This window comes from Rhinoraja longicauda, chromosome 8 (assembly GCF_053455715.1).
Source record: "Rhinoraja longicauda isolate Sanriku21f chromosome 8, sRhiLon1.1, whole genome shotgun sequence".
NCBI lineage: Eukaryota > Metazoa > Chordata > Chondrichthyes > Rajiformes > Arhynchobatidae > Rhinoraja > Rhinoraja longicauda.
The window spans coordinates 5,421,328-5,442,308 of NC_135960.1; the positions used below are offsets into that span (position 1 = coordinate 5,421,328).

General features: G+C 47.0%; 1 protein-coding gene across 1 annotated transcript in view; it reads right to left on the reverse strand.

Moving 5' to 3' along the window:
• The window catches only part of pdia5 (protein disulfide isomerase family A, member 5), a 139,752-nt gene that overhangs the window by 117,381 nt on the left and 1,390 nt on the right, over positions 1 to 20,981 (reverse strand). The window contains exons 2-5 of the mRNA XM_078404316.1: positions 20,815 to 20,826; positions 18,857 to 18,983; positions 14,367 to 14,454; positions 2,667 to 2,750 (exon numbers count right to left, since the gene is read on the reverse strand). Of these exons, the coding sequence (XP_078260442.1) occupies positions 2,667 to 2,750; positions 14,367 to 14,454; positions 18,857 to 18,983; positions 20,815 to 20,826 (311 nt within the window). The remainder of the gene's footprint in view (positions 1 to 2,666; positions 2,751 to 14,366; positions 14,455 to 18,856; positions 18,984 to 20,814; positions 20,827 to 20,981) is intronic.

The window sequence follows — 20,981 nt, forward strand, 5'->3', positions numbered from 1 at the left end:
TGCAGCCAGCGTGACCAGATGGCGTGGATTGTTTGGGAACTAATCTCTGGTAAATGCTTCATGATACCAGGAATGGTTGGAACGGCTCCAGAGGCCTGGCGGCGAACACTGCGAATGTGACCTTGGCTACAAGAAAGGACTTTCAACGTACTCCCGGTATCGGGGAAATTTAATGTGTGATTAAATTTGGAGCTAACCTGAGATAAGGAGCACGTCCTGGCTCAGCAGGACTGTCGTAGGAAGTACTGCGCAGGAAAAAAAACATAGAAACATAGAAAATAGGTGCAGGAGTAGCCCATTCGGCCCTTCGAGCCTGCACCGCCATTCAATATGATCATGGCTGATCATCCAACTCAGTATCCTGTACCTGCCTTCTCTCCATACCCCCTGATCCCTTTAGCCACAAGGGCCACATCTAACTCCCTCTTAAATATAGCCAATGAACTGGCCTCAACTACCTTCTGTGGCAGAGAATTCCACAGACTCACCACTCTCTGTGTGAAGAGATGTTTTCTCATCTCGGTCCTAAAAGACTTCCCCCTTATCCTTAAGCTGTGACCCCTGGTTCTGGACTTCCCCAACATCAGGAACAATCTTCCCGCATCTAGCCTCTCCAACCCCTTAAGAATTTTATATGTTTCAATAAGATCCCCCCCCAGTCTTCTAAATTCCAGCGAGTATAAGCCTAGTCTATCCAGTCTTTCTTCATATGAAAGAAAGGAACTGCAGATGCTGGTTTATACCGAAGATAGACGGTGGCGCAGCGGTAGAGTTGCTGCCTTACAGCGAATGCAGCGCCTGAGACTCAGGTTCGATCCTGACTACGGGCGCCGTCTGTACGGAGTTTGTACATTCTCCCCGTGACCTGCGTCGGTTTTCTCCGAGATCTTCGGTTTCCTCCCACGCTCCAAAGACGTATAGGTATGTAGGTTCATTAACTCAGCAGGTCAGGCAGCATCTCGGGAGAGAAGGAATGGGTGACGTCTCGACCCGAAACGTCACCCATTCCTTCTCTCCCGAGATGCTGCCTGACCTGCTGAGTTACTCCAGCATTTTGTGAATAAATACCTTCGATTTGTACCAGCATCTGCAGTTATCTTCTTATACTATGTAGGTTCATTGACTGGGTAAAATATATATTTTTTAATTGTCCCTAGTGTGTGTAGGATAGTATTAGTGTGCGGGGATTGCTGAGCGGCACGGACTCGGTGGACCGAAGGGCCTGTTTCCTCGCTGTATCTCTAAAAAGAAAAATGTTTTTAAAATGCTGGAGTAACTCAGCGGGAACAGGCAGCATCGCTGGAGAAAGGGAATAGGTGACATTCCGGTCAGCCGGAAGAAGGGTTCCAACCCCAAAACGTCACCTATTCGTTTTCTCCAGGGCTGCTGCCTGACCCGCTGAGTTACTCTGAGTAGCATAAGAGATCAGCATAAGTACTGTACCTCGGTCGCCTGGTCAACATTTACTGTAGAAACAAGCAACTGGAGTTGCTGGTTAATACACAAAAGGACATTAAGTACTGTAGTGACCCAGCAGGTTAGGCAGCATCTCTGGAGAACATGGATAGTTGATGTTTCACGTCGAGACCCTTCGTCAACATCTTGGTATCCAGGTCAACATTTACTGTGTCTTGTAGAAACAAGGACCTGCTGACGCTGGTTTTACACAAGGAAAGACACAAAAACGCTGGAGTAACTCAGCGGGTCAGGGTGATGTTTTGGGTCAAGACCCTTCTTCTGTATTGCATCTCTCTCTGTCTGCTGGTCAACATTGATCCATCAGCTAACCTCAGAACTCGATGTTGCTTGCGGGACAAATACACATATTGGCTGCTTTGATCCATACGTTTGAACTGACTAGGTTTACAAAGTACATTGATGGGAAATCAATGTGGGACCATGGAAGCGCACAGAACCATAAGATCTTTCTCTCCCCCTTCAGGCTGGCACCGCACGGGAGCCGGACTCACGCTGGCACCTTCATCTGGCGGAGGGGAGGCCGGGGGAGTAGTCTTTGAAGCGGAAAATGTGTCCCGTCTCAGCAGGGCACCATCTCAAAGAGCCGAGCCGATGCAAGGGGAAGCCCCACGCGGGGAATACGGTGGGGGGGAAGCAGAGGCTGCAAGCGTTACCCAGCAGCTCATTTCTGAACAGCACCTGCAGCAATCCGTCCGCTGCTCCCACCGTGAGCATGGACTGTGGCCTTGGGAGGAGAACCGTGCGCAATAATAACCCAGATGCCAAAAAAGCAAAATAATCTCCAGAAAAATCTGGACCTCACCCCTGAACAGATCTCGTTCCACTGACTTGTAATGCATTAATAGATCTCATTCCACTGACTTGTAACGCAACAATAGATCTCGTTCCACTTGTAATGCAACAATAGATCTCGTTCCACTGACTTGTAACGCAACAATAGATCTCATTCCACTGACTTGTAATGCAACAATAGATCTCATTCCACTTACATGTAACACAACAATAGATCTCGTTCCACTGACTTGTAATGCATTAATAGATCTCATTCCACTTACTTGTAATGCATTAATAGATCTCATTCCACTTACATGTAACGCAACAATAGATCTCGTTCCACTTACATGTAACGCAATAATAGATCTCGTTCCACTTACTTGTAATGCAGCAATAGATCTCGTTCCACTTACTTGTAATGCAACAATTCGACGCCACTTTTCTTTGAAGCCGGATCTACCTTCACCTTCTTGCACAACTTCCTGGTTTCGCTGTTTCTGTAAGAGGGCGGCAGTGTGAGATGGTTATAAACGGGAGGTGTTCACAAGTTCTGGGCGCATAATCAGGCCGTTCGGCCCATTAAGTCTACTCCGCCATTCAATCAATTCAACCAATTAACTTACAAACCTGCACATCTTTGGAATGTGGGGGGACGGACCCGAGAACCCAGAGGAAACCCACGTGGTCACAGGGCTCACCTTCAGTCAGGATCGGACCCGGGTCTCTGGCACTCTACCGGGGAACTCAAGTGGGTTTTCTCTGAGCATTCCGGTTACCTTCCAAATTCCAAAGACGTACAGGTTTGTAGGTGTTAATTGGCTTTGACAAAAAATTATAAATTGTCCCTGGTGTGCAGGATGGTGTCAGTGTTGATCGCTGTTCGGCGGGCCGAAGAGGCCATTTCTGTGCTGTATCTCTAAAGTCTAAAGGTGCTGCTTGACCCTCTGATGCTTGACATCTTCCCGATCTTGGGGAAGTCCAGAACAAGGGGTCACAGTTTAAGGATAAGGGGGAAGTCCTTTAGGACCGAGATGAGAAAGTTTTTTTTCACACAGAGAGTGGTGAATCTGTGGAATTCTCTGCCACAGAAGGTAGTCGAGGCCAGTTCATTGGCTATATTTAAGAGGGAGTTAGATGTGGCCCTTGTGGCTAAAGGGATCAGGGGGTATGGAGAGAAGGCAGGTACGGGATACTGAGTTGGATGATCAGCCATGATCATATTGAATGGCGGTGCAGGCTCGAAGGGCCGAATGGTCTACTCCTGCACCTATTTTCTATGTTTCTATGAATTACTCCAGCACTTTGTCTTTTTGTTTGTAAACCAGCATCTATAGCTTGTGTCTTCAGTTTAGACATGCTTTGCCTTTGAAACTCAAGAGCAGCCAACTGATGTTTTGAACAGGAAAACTATATTTACTTAAGATAAACTGTTGTTAACGAACATTCGGCCCTTCGAGCCAGCACCGCCATTCAATGTGATCATGGCTGATCATTCGCAATCAGTACCCCGTTCCTGCCTTCTCCCCATAACCCCCCCGACTCCACTATCATTAAGAGCTCTCTTTTGAAAGCATTAATCTCTGGTAATGTAGGGGGGTCCTGACAGATAATTCTTGGAGTCCTTATGAATGGAGGAATTAAAATGGTTGCACGAACAGAGCCCAAAGAACATATGGTAGGCGTTTGACGACATTGGGCCTGTACTCACTGGAGTTCAGAAGATTAAGGAGACCACATTAAAACGTACAGAATGGTGAAAGGCTTGGATCGAGTGGATGGGGAGAGGATGTTTCCACTAGTGGGAGAGTCCAAGACTAGAGGTCACAGCCTCAGAATTAAAGGACGCTCTTTTAGGAAGGAGATGAGGAGAAACTTCTTTAGTCAGGGGGTGGTGAATCTGTGGAATTCTTTGCCACACAAGGCTGTGGGGGCCAAGCTGGTGGATCTATTTAAGGCAGAGATAAATATATTCTTGATTACTGCGGGTTATGGGGAGAAGGCAGAAGAATGGGGTTAGGAGGGAGAGATAGATCAACCATGATCGAATGGTGGCGGACTTGATGGGCCGAATGGACTAATTCTATCACTTATGATTTTATGATCTTGTGATGATCCTTCCGTTCCCTGCAGATCTATGTGCCTGGCTAAAGGCTTCTTAAACGCCACGATCCTGACTGTCTGCACCACCACCTCTGGCAATGGGTTCCAGGTAATAGACAATAGACAATAGGTACAGGAGTAGGCCATTTGGCCCTTCGCACCAGCACTGCCATTCATTGTGATCATGGTTGATAATCCACAATCAGTACCCGGTTCCTGCCTTCTCCCCATATCCCCTGACTCCGCTATCTTTAAGAGCTCTATCGAACCCTCTCTTGAAAGCATCCAGAGAATTGGCCTCCACTGCCTTCCGAGGCAGAGAATTCCAAAGATTCACAACTCTCTGGGTGAAAAAGTTCTTCCTCATCTCCGTTCTAAATGGCCCCCACCACTCTCTGTGTAAAAACAAATATATCCTGCACATTTCCTTTAAGCTTTGCCCTCTCAGTAAACCATTGGAGCCGTATGGCGTTCAGAGTTATGAAGTTCCTTTCCTCGGGAAAACTAGAAGAAGGGGGATATTGTTTTATGAAGTGCATGCTTTGCTTTTGAAACTCAAGAGCAGCCAACTGATGTTTTGAAAAGGAAAACTATATTTACTTAAGATAAACTGTTGTTAACGAACAGAAATGAGGGTAGGAAGTTAGGATGAACAAATGCTAACAAGCTGGACAAGTCTGAAGAGATGTCAGTTCCTCAATACGCTACCAAATGAGATGCTGAGTCAAAAACACAAGGAGTTGAATACTGATGAATGCCGTGACTTTGTCACAGTAGCAACAAAGGAACATCAAATTACTTCACCACACATGGCCCACATGGGCGGTGCGGCGGCGCAGTGGTAGAGTTGCTGCCTTACAGACCCGGGTTCGATCCTGACTACGGATGCTGTCTGTGCAGAGGCTGTACGCTCTCCCTGTATGTTCTCCGGTTTCCACCCACACTCCAAAGACGTACAAGTCTGTAAGTTAATTGGCTTCGGTAAAAATGATCAATTGTCGCTCATGGGTGCAGTGCGTCCAAGTGTGCGTGATGGGGATCGCTGGTCGGCACGGACTCGGTGGGCCGAAGGGCCTGTTTCCACGGTTTTATCTCTACACTAAACTACCAGGAGAAGGCAACGAAACGTCCATTATCCTTTCCTGACCATCGTGCACTGTCGAGTTCTGCCCATTATCGACTGGCCTGCCAATATTCATGCTTGCAGTTCGAGCATTACATGGTTAAAATATTTAATGACTTTGGCATAAAGATGACTGCTAAACAAAAGAACCAATTTGCATAACAAATTAACCACTGCTCCCTGCTGTCTTGTATGAAGAGAAGAAATTATCCTCCGTACAAGCTTAAAATGCAAGCGGGGAACATTGTCATCACTGGCACTCCCTCCACAAAAAGCACCACCTGCATGTTGAATCGATGCTGGGATTTTGTTTTCACCAACGCTGTTAGTTCATTATTTAAAACCAGTCTCTGGAACTGGTGCACTACAATGCAGAGAACTATATTCTGCACTCTGTACTTTTCCCCTTTCTCTGCCTATTGTACCTTGATTGTATTTATGTACAGCATTGTCCGATTTGATTTGATTTTGGGGCGGCACGGTGGCGCAGCGGTAGAGTTGCTGCCTGACAGCGTCAGAGACCCGGGTTCGATCCTGACCTCGGGTGCTCTCTGTATGGAGTTTGTACGTTCTCCCTTTTCCCTGGGTGGGGTCTGGTTTCCTCCTGCACTCCAAAGACGTACAGGTTTGTAGGTTAATTGGCTTTGACAAACAAATTATAGACAATAGGGTGCAGGAGTAGGCCATTCGGCCCTTCGAGCCAGCACCGCCATTCAATGTGATCATGGCTGATCAATATAGTCAATAGTCGATTTATTTGTCACATACACATAAATGTGCAGTGAGATGAAAAATTGCCCGCAGGTCAACAATAAGGCCAATAAGAATAATCAATAAAAATGCAATAGCACATACAATCATAAACCAACACCAAACAAAAGAAACATCCATCACAGTGAGTCTCCTCCAGTCACCTCCTCACTGTGATGGAAGGCCAGAATGTCTTTTTCTCTTCCCTGCCGACTTCTCAATCAGTACCCGGTTCCTGCCCTCTCCCCATACCCCCTGACTCCGCTATCATTAAGAGCTCTATCTAGCTTTCTCTTGGAAGCATCCAGAGAATTGGCATCCACTGCCTCCTGAAGCAGAGAATTCCACAGGTGCACAACTCTCTGAGTGAAAAAGTTTTTCCTCATCTCCGTTCTAAATTATAAATTGTCCCTAGTGTGTAGGATAGTGCTAGTGTACGGGGATCGCTGGTTGGCGCAGACTCAAGTAGATTTCCTCAAGGTGCTCTGAAAAACGTGAGCGTTAGCAGGTTAACAGGCCTCTGTTGTAAACTGCCCATAGTTTGTAGGGAGTGAATGCAAAAGTGGGATAATATAGAACTAGTAGTATGAACGGGCGATCGATGGTCAAGATAGACATGGCTGGAAGATGGGGTCGTTTTCCATGCTGTGTCTCTAAACTAAAAACTATAACAACACAAGAGTGCACTTGGAGGTGCTGCATTGTTAGAGATGCCAGCCTTTGGGCAGGAGAGAGGGCTTCACATTGGTAGTTGCTGAACTTTTTCAGTCAGAGAGTTGTAAATCTGTGGAATTCTCTGCCTCAGAAGGCAGTGGAGGCCAATTCTCTGAATGCATTCAAGAGAGAGCTAGATAGACCTCTTAAGGATAGCGGAGTCAGGGAGTATGGGGAGAAGGCAGGAACGGGGTACTGATTGAGAATGATCAGCCATGATCACATTGAATGGTGGTGCTGGCTCGAAGGGCCGTATGGCCTACTCCTGAACCTATTGTCTATTGCCTTACAGCGGCAGACACCCAGGTTTGACTCTGACTACAGGTTCTGTCTGCACGGAGTTTGCACGTTCCCCCTGTGACTTCATGGTTTCCTCCCACACTCAAAAAACATGCAGGGTTGTAGGTTAATTGGCTTCTGTGAATTGTCTCCACAATGTAGGGTAGTAGCGTACGGGGTGAGTATTGGTCGGCGTGGACTCGGTGGGCCGAAGGGCCCGTTTCCACACTGCATATCTAAAAACTAAACTAAGATTTGTTTTAGTTTTAGAGATACAGCGCGGAAACAGGCCCTTCGGCCCACCGAGTCCGCACTGACCGGCGATCCCCGCACACTAACACTATCCTACACACACGAGGGACAATTTACACTTGTACCAAGCCAATTAACCCTGTAAGTCTTTGGAGTGTGGGAGGAAACCGAAGATATCGAAGAAACCCACGCGGTCACGGGGAGAACGTACAAACCTCTGGGAATAATCCAGAAGATACAGGGTCATTTCATTCCAAAGAGGAAGAACGATTCAAAGAGGAGTAAGAGGCGGCCATGACTGACAAGGGAAGTCAAGGACAGTATAAAAAAGAGAAAAGGTATAACTTAGCAAAGATGAGCGGGAAGCCAGAGGATTGGGAAACTTTTAAAGATCAACAAAAGGTAACTAAAAAGGCAATATGGGGAGAAAAGATGAAGTATGAAGGTAAGCTAGCCAAGAATATAAAGGAGGATAGTAAAAGCTTCTTTAGGTATGTGAAGAGAAAAAAATTAGTTAAGACAAATGTGGGTCCCTTAAAGACAGAAACAGGTGAATTTATTATGGAGAATAAGGAAATGGCAAATGAGTTGCACAGGTACTTTGGTTCTGTCTTCACCAAGGAAGACACAAATAATCTCCCAGATGTACTAGGGGACAGAGGACCTAGGGTGACGGAGGAACTGAAGGAAATGGTGTTGGGCAGACTGATGGGACTGAAGGCTGATAAATCCCCAAGGTCTGATGGTCTGCATCCCAGGGTACTTAAGGAAGTGGCTCCAGAAATCGTGGACACATTGGTGATCATTTTCCAATGTTCTATAGATTCTGGATTAGTTCCTGTGGATTGGAGGATAGCTACCGTAATGTTATCCCACTTTTCAAGAAAGGAGGGAGAGAGAAAGCACGAATTATAGTCCAGTGAGCCTGACATCGGTGGTGGGGAAGATGCTGGAGTCGATTATCAAAGATGTAATAACGGCGCATTTGGATAGCAGTAACGGGATCGGTCCAAATGAGCATGGATTTACGAAGGGGAAATCATGCTTGGAAAATCTTCTGGAATTTTTTAAGGATGTAACAAATAAAATGGACAAGGGAGAGCCAGCGGATTTTGTGTACCTGGACTTTCAGAAGGCATTTGATAAAGTCCCACACAGGAGGTTAGTGGGCAAAATTAGAGCACGTGGTATTTGGGGGTAGGGTACTGACATGGATCGAACATTGGTTGACAGACAGAAAAACAAAGAGTAGGGATTAACGGGTCCCTTTCAGAATGGCAGGCAGTGACTAGTGGGTGCCGCAAGGCTCGGTGCTAGGACCGCAGCTATTTACAATATACATTAATGATTTAGATGAAGGAATTAAAAGTAACATTAGCAAATTTGCAGACGACACAAAGCTGGGTGGCAGTGTGAACTGCGAGAAGGATGCTATGAGGATGCATTGTGACTTGGACAGGTTGGGTGGGCAGATGCATGGCAGATGCAGTTTAATGTGGATAAATGTGAGGTTATCCACTTTGGAGGCAAGAACGGGAAGGCAGATTATTATCTGAATGGTGTCAGGTTAGGAAAAGGGGAAATGAGACCTGGGTATCCTAGTACATCAGTCACTAAGCATACAGGTACAACAGGCAGGGAAAAAAGCTAATGGCATGTTGGCCTTCATTAAGAGAGGAGTTGAGTATAGGAGCAAAGAGGTCCTTCTGCAGTTGTACAGGGGCCTGGTGAGACCACACCTGGCAGGTTTGGTCTCCTAATTTGAGGAAGGACATTCTTGCTATTGAGGGAGTTCAGCGTAGGTTTACTAGGTAAATTCACGGGATGGCGGGACTATCATATGATGAAAGAATGAAGCGACTGGGCTTGTATTCACTGGAATTTGGAAAGATGAGAGCGGATCCTATAGAAACATACAAAATTATTAAGGGATTGGACACACTAGATGCAGGAAACATGTTCCTGATGTTGGGGGAGTCCAGAACCAGGGGCCACAGTTTAGGAATAAGGGGTAGGCTATTTAGAACTGAGATGAGGAAATACTTTTTCACAGAGTTGTGAATTTGTGGAATTCTCTGCCTCAGAAGGCAGTGGAGGCCGATTCACTGGATGCATTCAAAAGAGACTTAGATAGAGCTCTTAGAGCTTGCGGAATCAAGGGATATGGGGAGAAGGCAGGAAAGTACCCATTGGACAGGATTGTAGATGATCAGCCATGATCACATTGAATGGCGGTGCTAGCTCAAAGGGCCGAATGGCCTACTCCTCACCTATTGTCTATGTATCCATGTATCCATAGACAGCAGCCGTAGTCGGGATCGAACCTGGGACTCCGGCGCTGCAAGGCGGCAACTCTACTGCTGCGCCACCATATCAATCTGCATGAACCGGCTGCTAGGTCTCCTACATTGCAACGGTGGCGACACGGTAGAGTTGCTGCCTTGCAGCGCCGGAGTCCCGGGTTCGATCCCGACTACGGGTGCTGTCTGTACGGAGTTTGTACGTGTGTGTGTGTCCCCGTGACCTGCTGGGATTTTCTCTGAGATCTTCGGTTTCCTCCCACACTCCAAGGACGAAGGTTAATTGGCTTGGTATGAATGCAAAATTGTCCCATGTGTGTAGGGTGGGGTTAATATGCGGGGATCGCTAGTCGGCGCAGACTCGCTGGGCGAAGGCCCTGTTTCCGCGCTGTAAAACGAACTAAACGGTGACTTCACTTCAAATGTACGTCATTAATTGCGACGCGCTTTAGGACATTCTGAACGGGATGCAAAAGGTATACAAATGGAGCTCTTTTCTCTCCATTGAACCAGCTTACTCTTGGACATGTCGATAAATTCCTTCCCTCTTTTACCACCCAAGTGCTTTTCAGGTCAGACTATTTCTTTGTGCACATGCTTATTCACATATTCTACCCTCATTTCCCTATGTCATTGACATATTCTACCCTCATTTCCCTTTGTCCCGCTCCCCTTTAAAGCTATTTGTCTGGGCGATCTTCCAGACCCGACAAAATAAAAAAAGAGTCTATTCCCGAAACAAAACCTCTGCGGATGACGAACGATCGGCCGTTTCAAGTGTTTTCTTCTCGGTTTCGGATCGTCAATCTTCCCGCACAGGAGGAGTCCCAGGACTTTGTGCCAACGCAGAGTTTTTGAAAGAGTTGGCCAATTAGTTCAGTCAAATCTCCTCCCTGTTTCCCTCCTTAAAACGAGCAAGTTTCCCCCCTTAAGTATTAATTCATTTTCTTTTGAAAGTTAGCACTCACTGCACCTTTTTCTACCATCCTTGCAGTCATGGATTCTAGACCGGGACCGGATAAGAATATTCTCACCTCCTTGATTTTATTGCTTAGCCAATTATTTTAAATCAGATGCCCATTGGGTAGCAACGTTCCAGTGCAAAGTGTATGCTTCGCTAACCACTTTAACCACTTTTCTTTCTTATTTCTTAAATCAGAAGGATACTAAAACCTTCAACTTTAAGTAATTTAAATATATTGCATTCATTTAGTGCTCAAACCAGGATAAAGGATTTTAAACGCTTCTGAATAATCGGGACAGAGGGCAATTATACAGGTATGGTAGCCTTTTATAGCAATCCAGAATCATAGCCTCTCACCCATTTGGGCGGTAGAGTTGCTGCCTTACTGCCCCAGAGACCTGGGTTTGATCCTGACTACGGGTGCTGTCTGTATGGAGTTTGTACGTTCTCCCCGTGACCTGCGTGGGTTTTCTCCAGGTGCTCCGGTTTCCTCCCTCACTCCAATGACCTACAAGATTTGTACGTTAATTGGCTTGGTATAAAAGTAAGTTGCCCCTAATGTGTACAGGATAGTGTTAGCGTGCAGGAATCGGTGGGCCAAAGGGCCTGTTTCCGTGCTGTATCTCTAGAACTAAAAACAAAAGGATAGCAAAATCTCCAGGATTAAGTACTTTCAATTTATCGCATTCATTTAGCACTCAAACCAGGATAAAGGATTTAATAAGCTTCTGAAGAATCAGCACAGAGGACAATTATACAGGTATGGTAGTACAGTAGTGCCCTTTATAGCAAACCAGAATCATAGCTTATCACTCATTGGGGCAGCACGGTGGCGCAGTGGCAGAGTTGCTGCCTTACAGCGCCAGAGACCCGGGTTCCATCCTGACTACGGGTGTTGTCTTTACGGAGTTTGTACGTTCTCTCCGTGACCTGCGTGCATTTTCCCTGGGAGCTCCGGTTTTCTCCCACGCTCCAAAAATATTCAGGTTTGTAGGTTAATTGGCTCGGTAAAATTGTAAAAAGTGTCCTTACTGTGTGTAAGAGAGTGTGCGTGTGCGGGGAACGCTGGTCGGCGCTGACTCTGCGGGCCGAAGGGCCCGTGCATGTGCTGTATCCCTAAACTACAAATACAACTAAACACTCAGTGACAAAATACAATTACACCAGGTCAGGTGAGGAACTTATAATCAGTTATCTGCATGAAAAGCATGTATCTCTGATAGTGATCACAAAACATCTGGTTTATTAACATCTTTAAGCTAATAAGAAATAAGAGTTGTCCGTATAGCCCTTTAGAATCGGCTCTGCCATTCACTACAACTTCAGCCAAGCACCACATCCATTCTCCACGTGCAAATGATTCCTTGGCATCCAAATATCTAATAATTCCAGCACTGAATGCACTTGGTCACCCACATCCCTCAAAGATAGAGAATTCCACAGGTTTACAGCCTTTGCATTAAGAAGGTTTTCTTCATCTTAGTCAGAAATGATCCGAAGATTATGCTTAGGAAGAAACTGCAGTTGCTGGTTTACACCCAAAGATAAGACACAAAATGCTGGAGTAACTCAGCGGTACAGGCAGAATCTTTGGATAGAAGGAATGGGTGACGTTTCGGGTCAAGACCCTTCTTCAGACATGATTACGTTGTCCAGTTCTACTCCACAGTTAGAAGCAGCCTCTTGTCATCAACAATGACTATTTCCCCAAGAAATACTGGGCGGTAGTGGCGCAGCGGGAGAGTTGCTTCAACCCAACTTGTCCACAACGACCAACATATCCCATCTATACTAGTCCCACCTGCCTGTGATTGGCCTACATCCCTCTAAACCTGTCCTATCCATCTACCTGTCTAAATGTTTCTTAAAACATTTGAACATAGTATCTGCCTCAACTACCTCATCTGGCATTTATTTCACAAAATGCTGGAGTAACTCAGCGGGTCAGGCAGCATCTCAGGAGAGAAGGAATGGGTGACGTTTCGGGTTGAGACCCTTCTTCAGACTGATGTCAGGGGGGCGGGACAAAGGAAGGATATAGGTGGAGGCAGGAAGTTAGAGGGAGAACTGGGAAGGAGGAGGGGGGGGGAGGGGAAGAAGAGAGGGACAGAGGAACTATCTAAAGTTGGAGAAGTCAATGTTCATACCGCTGGGCTTCAAGCTGCCCAAGCGAAATATGAGGTGCTGTTCCTCCGATTTCCAGTGGGCCTCACTATGGCACTGGAGGAGGCCCATGACAGAAAGGTCAGACTGGGAGTGGGAGGGGGAGTTGAAGTGCTCAGCCACTGGGAAATCAGGTTGGTTAAGGCAGACTGGGCGAAGGTGTTGAACGAAACGATCACCGAGCTTGCGTTTGGTTTTGCCGATATAAAGAAGTCGTTTTAAGTGTTTTCTTCTCGGTTTCAGAATTCCAGCAGCAAATCATCTCACAAAGGAGGGGGTTTCATGATATTGTGCCAATACTCGTACCCCGCTCACGCTAGTCTGTGTTGTACCACTTGCCCATCCAATCCCTACACACTCGGAGGCAATTTACAGAGGGCCAATTAACCTACAACCCTGCACGTCTTTGGGATGTGGGAGGAAACCGGAGCACCCGGACGAAACCCACAGCCACAAACGTGCAAACCAAAGATACTAGAGAAGCAAGATAGACCACTCGACCCTAAAAACCGTAGTATGTCATGGCGCCATTTTAGTAGGCAGAAACGTGCAGAAACATTTAAAAGGAAAAATAACAAAAATCTGTGAATTGATAGATGCGATATATTCTGCATTTTAATGGTATCATCGCACGTACTGTTCCCCCAAAACACTGATTAAGCTGCGAGAGGCATAGCGAACGGCGGGTTTTGCCTACTAAAATGGCGGCCGTTATGCTCCTTTGCGTACTACACTTCAGTACAGGATTCACAGCAACTGGGACCTCAACGCCTGTCGTCTCGTCGCCCTTTCTCCCGTCATGCAGCGACCCTCTGTGGCTCCGGTTTCAACATACTAGGAGCATGGAGAACCAGCTGGGAACAGACATCGCCACCTCCTCAATTCACTGTCGCACCAAACGCCACAGCCCCACCCGGCTCGGACACGCCCCGCAAAGAGTGGGCCGCCCCGAATCGGCTCCGCACAGGGGTCGGCCGGTCCAACGCCAACGTGCATCGTTGGGGGTTGCGTCCATCAGCAGCCTGCGTGTGTGGAGCAGACCGGCAAACAGCGCTGCACGGCATGTTCGACTGCGCTGTCCTCCGTCCCCCTGGTGGAGGGGTAGACCTCAAGGCCCTCGACAACAGCACATTGCACTGGCTACAGCGCCTGGAGGGCGTTACATAACTCCTGCTGCCTCAAAACCAAGAAGAAGAAGAAGTATAGGCCATTTCAACGGAGTGGTCCATCTTGTTCCTCTAGTATCTTTGGTGCAAACCTCTTACTGATAGCGTCCGATTTCGGGATCGAACCCGGGTTTCTTGCGCTGTGAGGCAGCGGTTCTACCCGCTGCGCCACCGTGCAGCCCCTAATCGGCATTTGGTGGGAAATGAGAGAGAGAAGTGAATGGGTTAAATCAGAAATAAACTTGCACGACGACTAACACGTCCGTTATCATTTTTCTGTTTACTGTTAAACAATTACTTACCCACAGTCTACCCAGGCGACTGTGCCCTGCCCTTTCACTGCCTCTGCCACGTCAGAGAGCAGCTTAAGTGGTCGCTCAGCTGCAGCACCTAGTAGACAATGAGAGAGCAAACATGGGTGTTACTGAGCACTGCTTGCCACCATTGTGCCCTGCTGCAACACAGATTACTGCCTGGCTAATAGACAATCAAAACACTTCCACAGCTCCCATGTGCAGAAACAGCCGAGTACAATAGAGGGAAGGAAGAGATGCTGAGATTTTATAAGGCACCGCTGGTCAGACCGCATTTGGAGTATTGCGAGCAGTTTTGGGGCCCATATCTGAGGAAGGATGAGCTGGCGTTGGAGAGGGTCCAGGGGAGAGTTTACGAGAATGATGATCCCAGGGATAGTTGCGTAAATGTAAGACGAGCATTTGAAGGCACTGGGCCTGTACTCACTAGAGTTTAGAAGGATGAGGGGGGGGACCTCATTGAAACTTACCAAATAGTGAAAGGCCTGGATAGAGTGCATGTGGAGAGGATGTTTCCACTAGTGGGAGAGCCTAGGACCAGAGGTCATGGCCTCAGAATAAAAGGACGTACCTTTGGAAAAGAGATGAGGAGGAATTTCTTTAGTCAGAGGGTGGTGAATCTGTGTGCCACAGATGGCTGTGGAGGCCATCAATGGATATTTCTAAGGCGGAGATTGATAGGTTCTTGATTAGTACGGGAGTCAGGGATTATGGGGAGAAGGCAGGAGAATGGGATTGAGAGGGAGAGATAGATCAGCCATAGTTTGAATGGCAGAGTAGTCTTGATGGGCCAAATGGCCTAATTCTTCCCCTACAATTCATGAACTTATTAAGAGAAAAAGTCATTTTGGGGCACAATAGGCACCAAGCAATAGAATAATGCTTTTGTATTAAACAATCATTGTGCTACAATTTTAGAATGCAATTTTAATTTTTCTTTTGACAGAGCTATTTAGTTTAGTTTAGAGATACAGCACAGAAACAGGCCCTTCGGCCCATCGAGTCTGCACCGACCAACGATCCCCGCACATTAACACTACCATACACATACTAGGGACAATTTTATATTTTACATCAATACCAAGCCAATTAGCGTATAAACCTGCACGTCTTTGGAGTGTGGGAGGTAAAGTAAGATCTCGGAGAAAACCCATGCAGGTCACGGAGAGAATGTACAAACTCCGTACAGACAGGGCGGCACGGCAGTAGAGTTGCTGCCTTACAGTGAAAGCAGCGCCGGAGACCCGGGTTCGATCCTGACTACGGGCGTGTCTGTACGGAGTCTGCACGTTCTCCCCGTGGGTTTTCTCCGAGGTCTTCGATTTCGTCCCACACTCCAAAGACTTGCAGGTTTGTAGGTTAATCGGCTTTGTATAAATGTAAACATTGTCCCTAGTGTGTGTCGGATAGTGTTAATGTGCGGGGATCGCTGGTCGGCACGGACCCGGTGGGCCGAAAGGCCTGTTTCCGCGCTGTATCTCTAAACTAAACTAAAAGACAGCACTCGTAGTCAGGATTGAACCCCGGTTTCTGGCGCTGTGAGGCAGTAGCTAGACCGAATTGACTGTGCTACTCAATTAATCTTCTTGCATTTCCTACCCCATCCCCCCTCCAAATGGTTTTGCAAATCTGAGAGCAAGTAGCACCACTTGCGTAATGGCTTCCTGAGTGGTGTCAGTGCATCATTCGGGAAAGCACAGGTGAGTTACGGCATTAAGACAACATGACGCTGGAGGATTTCAGCAGGTCACGCAACATCTGTGGAGAGGGATGGACAGCTCGCATTTATTTCAAGAGGGTACAAAAACAGGAACATCATGCTGAGGCTCTACAAGGCCCTGGTAAGGCCGCATTTGGAATATTGTGAGCAATTCTGGGCACCGTATCTGAGGAAGGATGTGCTAGCTCTGGAGAGGGTCCAGAGGAGGTTTACACGAATAATTCCAGGAATGAGTGGGTTAATCCATGATGAGCGTCTGTCGGCACTGGAACTGTACTCGCTGGAGTTTAGAAGAATGAGGGAGGACCTCGTTGAAACATACAGGATAGTGAAAGGCTTGGATAGAGTGGATGTGGAGAGGATGTTTCCACTAGTGGGAGAGTTTGGGACCAGAGGTCACAGCCTCAGAATTAAAGGGCGTTCTTTTAGGAAGGAGATGAGGAGAAATTTCTTTAGTCAGAGGGTGAATCTGCGGAATTCTTTGCCACAGAAGGCTGTGGAGGCTTTCAATGGATATTTTTACGGCAGAAATAGATAGATTCAGAATCAGAATAACTTTTATTGTCATAAAAAAACCCAAGTCTTTTGGATGAAATTCCATTACCCCCAGTCCAACCATAAGAGCAATAAAAATAAGCAATAACACACACAAACACAAACCAACACAAAACAAAAAGAAACATCCATCCCAGTGAGTCTCCTCCAGTCACCTCCTCACTGTGATGGAAGGCCAGAATGTATTTTCTCTAATTCTTGATTAGTTCGTGTCAAAGGTTGTGGGGAGAAGGCAGGAGAATGGAGTGAGGAAGGAGAGATAGATCAGCCGTGATTGAATGGCTGAATAGACGAGATGGGCCGAATGGCCTAATTCTACTCCTATCACTTATGACAGACGACGTTTCGGGTCAGGGAGCCATCTTCAGACTGAAGCCACAGATGGTTTTGGAAGCTCTGGGGGGGGGGGGAAGACCATCGACTGGGACACAGATGTGTGCAAGTTATCATGTGACTGCAGGGTAGCAGGTGCGTGCACACTGCAGCCAGGGCGAGGGGTGGAATCGGTGGCTCGGGAACAGAATGTGCAGTGGGACTGAAGACAATGGCTTTAGTCTTCCCCATCTCTGTCCTCGGCCCCCTCCACTGTCAGAGTGAGGCCACACAAATTCGAGGAACAGCACCTCAAATCTTGCTTGGGCAGCTTGCAACCCTGCAGTGTGAATATTGATTTCTCTAATTTCAAGCAACCCTTGCATTTGCTCTCTCTCTCTCTCTCTCTCTCTCTCCCCGTCGCTCCCCCACCCGAGTTACCCTGCCTGGACCATTGTGGGCTCCTGATTTGGCCATCAGCGCCTCCTCTGATTAGAGCTGTACCATTTCATAGCTCAAATTTCCCTCTCGCCTGACTCTCAGCCTGAAGAAGGGTCTCGACCCGAAACGTCGCCTATTCCTTTTCTCCAGAGATGCTGCCTGACCCGAATAATCCAGTATTTTGTGTCTTCTCTTCTATAGACAATAGGTGCAGGAGTAGACCATTCGGCCCTTCGAGCCAGCACCGCCATTCAATGTGATCATGGCTGATCATTCTCAATCAGTACCCTGTTCCTGCCTTCTCCCCATACCCCCTGATTCCGCTATCCTTAAGAGCTCTATCTAGCTCTCTCCTGAATGCATTCAGAGAATTGGCCTCCACTGCCCTCTGAGGCAAAGAATTCCAGATTCACAACTCTCTGACTGAAAAAGTTTTTCCTCATCTCCATTCTAAATGGCCTACCCCTTATTCTTAAACTGTGGCCCCTTGTTCTGGACTCCTCCAACATTGGGAACATGTTTCCTGCCTCTAACGTTTCGCATATTGGTTTCGATAAGATCCCCTCTCATCCTTCTAAATTCCAGTGTATACAAGCCTAGTCGCTCCAGTCTTTCAACATATGACAGTCCCGCCATTCCGGGAATTAACCTAGTAAACCTACGCTGCATGTCCTCAATAGCAAGAATATCCTTCCTCAAATTTGGAGACCAAAACTGCACACAGTACTCCAGGTGCGGTCTCACTAGGGCCCTGTACAACTGCAGAAGAACCTCTTTGCTTCTAAGAGGAGAAAATTTGACTTCAACCATTTGAAACTGAACAATCCTCAAGTTGACTTGAAATTTCTGCCACATCCAGTGCAAGTTGACTAACGTGTACGGCAATAAAGAAAATGACACCAGGTAGTGGCGACATTTTACATAAAGCTCCTCAAGTTATGTTACTCATTACTGTATGTATACTGCTTAATCTGTGAACTTCATTAGGGGAAAAAAAATAATTATGCCTTGTTTTATATATGACAATAAACTAATCTGAATTTGAGTAGGAAGGAACTGCAAATGCTGGTTTAAGCCTAAGATAGACACGAAAAGCTGGAGTAACTCGGCCGGGACAGGCAGCATAGCATCTCTGGAGAGAAGGAATGGGTGACGTTTCGGGTCGAGAGCCTTCTTCAGACTATTGACATTCAGCTGAGTTACTCCAGCCTTTCGGGTCTATAATTTGAATTTGATTTCGAGATTGTGAGGAATTGAAAAGTGGTGAGGCAAGGCCGAATGCTGACAGTGAACAGAAATATGACAAGTCACAGAAGGGTAATGCTTTCAGATAAGACAGCACACAGATACAACCAAAAGGAACGATCGGGTGCAACCTCTGAACGTGACTTTTAGAGCACGACTAGCAAAGTAGATGCATCGGACTGGAGAGAACGTTGAATCTACTCACCTGATTTGGAGTACAGGATCAATACATTGTTTCTTGTCCGTGTCAATTTCTTCAGCTCCTTTTGGTCATCAATTTTCTCAATCAGTGGAGATATTTTCGCTGCCCGGAGGCACAGGGGTAGCAGAGCCTTGGGGAGGAGAGCAGGTAAATCAGACGAGCAAACAATAAGTCCTCACAGAGAGAGAGAGGGGGAGAGAGAAAGAGAGAGGGAGAGAGAAAGAGAGAGAGGGGGGAGAGGGAAGGAGAGGAAGGGAGAGGAAGGGAGGGGGGGAGGGAGGGAGAGAGGGAGAGAGGGAGAGAGGGAGAGAGGGAGAGAGGGAGAGAGGGAGAGAGGGAGAGAGGGAGAGAGGGAGAGAGGGAGAGAGGGAGAGAGGGAGAGAGGGAGAGAGGGAGAGAGGGAGAGAGGGAGAGAGGGAGAGAGGGAGAGAGGGAGAGAGGGAGAGAGAGAGCAGTGGTTGCATTGATATCACGCAATCCTCACCATCGGGAGATTTTCAGAATTAGATCCTTGTCAGTCTCCCGACAATGTTATCTGACCTGGCCATTTTGTTTAATAATCAGAATCCACCCAGGGAGCTAATCTCCGTTCCAAGGGTAATCATCGCACGGTTGAAGAGTTATTGAGAACAACTGTTAGAAGTCAGCATGTGAAAATTAGGCAAAGTGAAATTAGTTTTTGATATTAGTATGACCCTCGGACCATCTTTGATCGGATTAATCATAGTCATGGAGTGATACAGTGTGGAAACAGGCCCTTTTGCCGAACTTGCCCACACCAGCAAACATGTCCCAGCTACACAAGTCACACCTGGCTGCATTTGGTACATATCTCTCCAAACCTGTCCTATCCATGTACCAGTCTAACTGTTTCTTAAACTTTGGGATAGTCCCTGCCTCACCTACCTCCTCTGGCAGCTTGTTCCATACACCCACCACCCTTTGTATGAAAAAGGTACCCCTCAGATTCCTATTAAATCTTTTCCCCTACACCTTGAACCTATGTCCTCTGGTCCTCGATTCCCCTACTCTGGGCAAGAGACTCTACTCGATCTATTCCTCTCATGATTTTATACACCTCTATAAGATCATCCCTCATCCTCCTGCGCTCCAAGGAATAGAGACCCAGCCTACTCAACCTTGTAGATCACACCCTCTAGTCCTGGCAATATCCTCGTAAACCTTCTCCCAACCCTTTCAATCTTGACATTATCTCCTGGACTTTATCTTGCACTAAACGTTACTCACATTATTCCCTTTATCATGGATCTGTACACCGCCAATGGCTCGATTGTAATCATGTATTGTCTTTCAGCTGGTTAGCACGCAACAAAAGCTTTTCGCTGTACCTCGGTGTACGCGACAATAAACTAAACTCAAACCTTACGCAGGCCTCAAGGTGCCAGTGACCCCGGGTTCAATCCTGACCTCGGGTGCTGTCTGTGTGGAGTTTGCACCTTCACCGTGTGACCGTGTGGGTTTCCTCCCATATCGCACGCGGATTTGTAGGTTAACTGCCCTCTGTACATTGTGACAGGGAGCGGATGTGAAAATGGGGTACCAGAGAACTGTGTGAAGGGCCCGTTTATATGCTGTAGCTTTCAATCAACCGATAACAAAATGGCCCAAGGCAATTAAAACATCTTTTCAATATTTGGATGGCCAGCATTTATTACCCATCGCCAATAGCTCTCAAGGAAGAACAAGGGAGGTGCTTCTGTCTGGAGTAACTCAGCGGGACGGGCAGCATCTCTGGATGTAAGGAATGGGCGATGTTTCGGGTCGAGACTCTTCTTCTGACTGAGAGTCAGGGGAGAGGGAGTCTGGCGATATGGAGGGGTAAGTTGTGAAAATGACATATCAAATGTCTGTCATTTATAGTATAGACCCAGGTCGTTTACTCCAATCGTTCTATTTTTAATACGCAAACCTCATCTCTTTAATGCATCCTGACCACTGACCTCAACTGCGAACTGTTCAAAGGAGGTTATGCATTATAAGCACATCAGCAATTACACTGTCTCCAGAAACGTCACCCTTGCCTTCTAATCTACCTGGTGATGCTGCCTGTCCTGCTGAGTTACTCCAGCATTTTGTGTCTATCTTCGGTGCAAAGTTGCATCTGCGG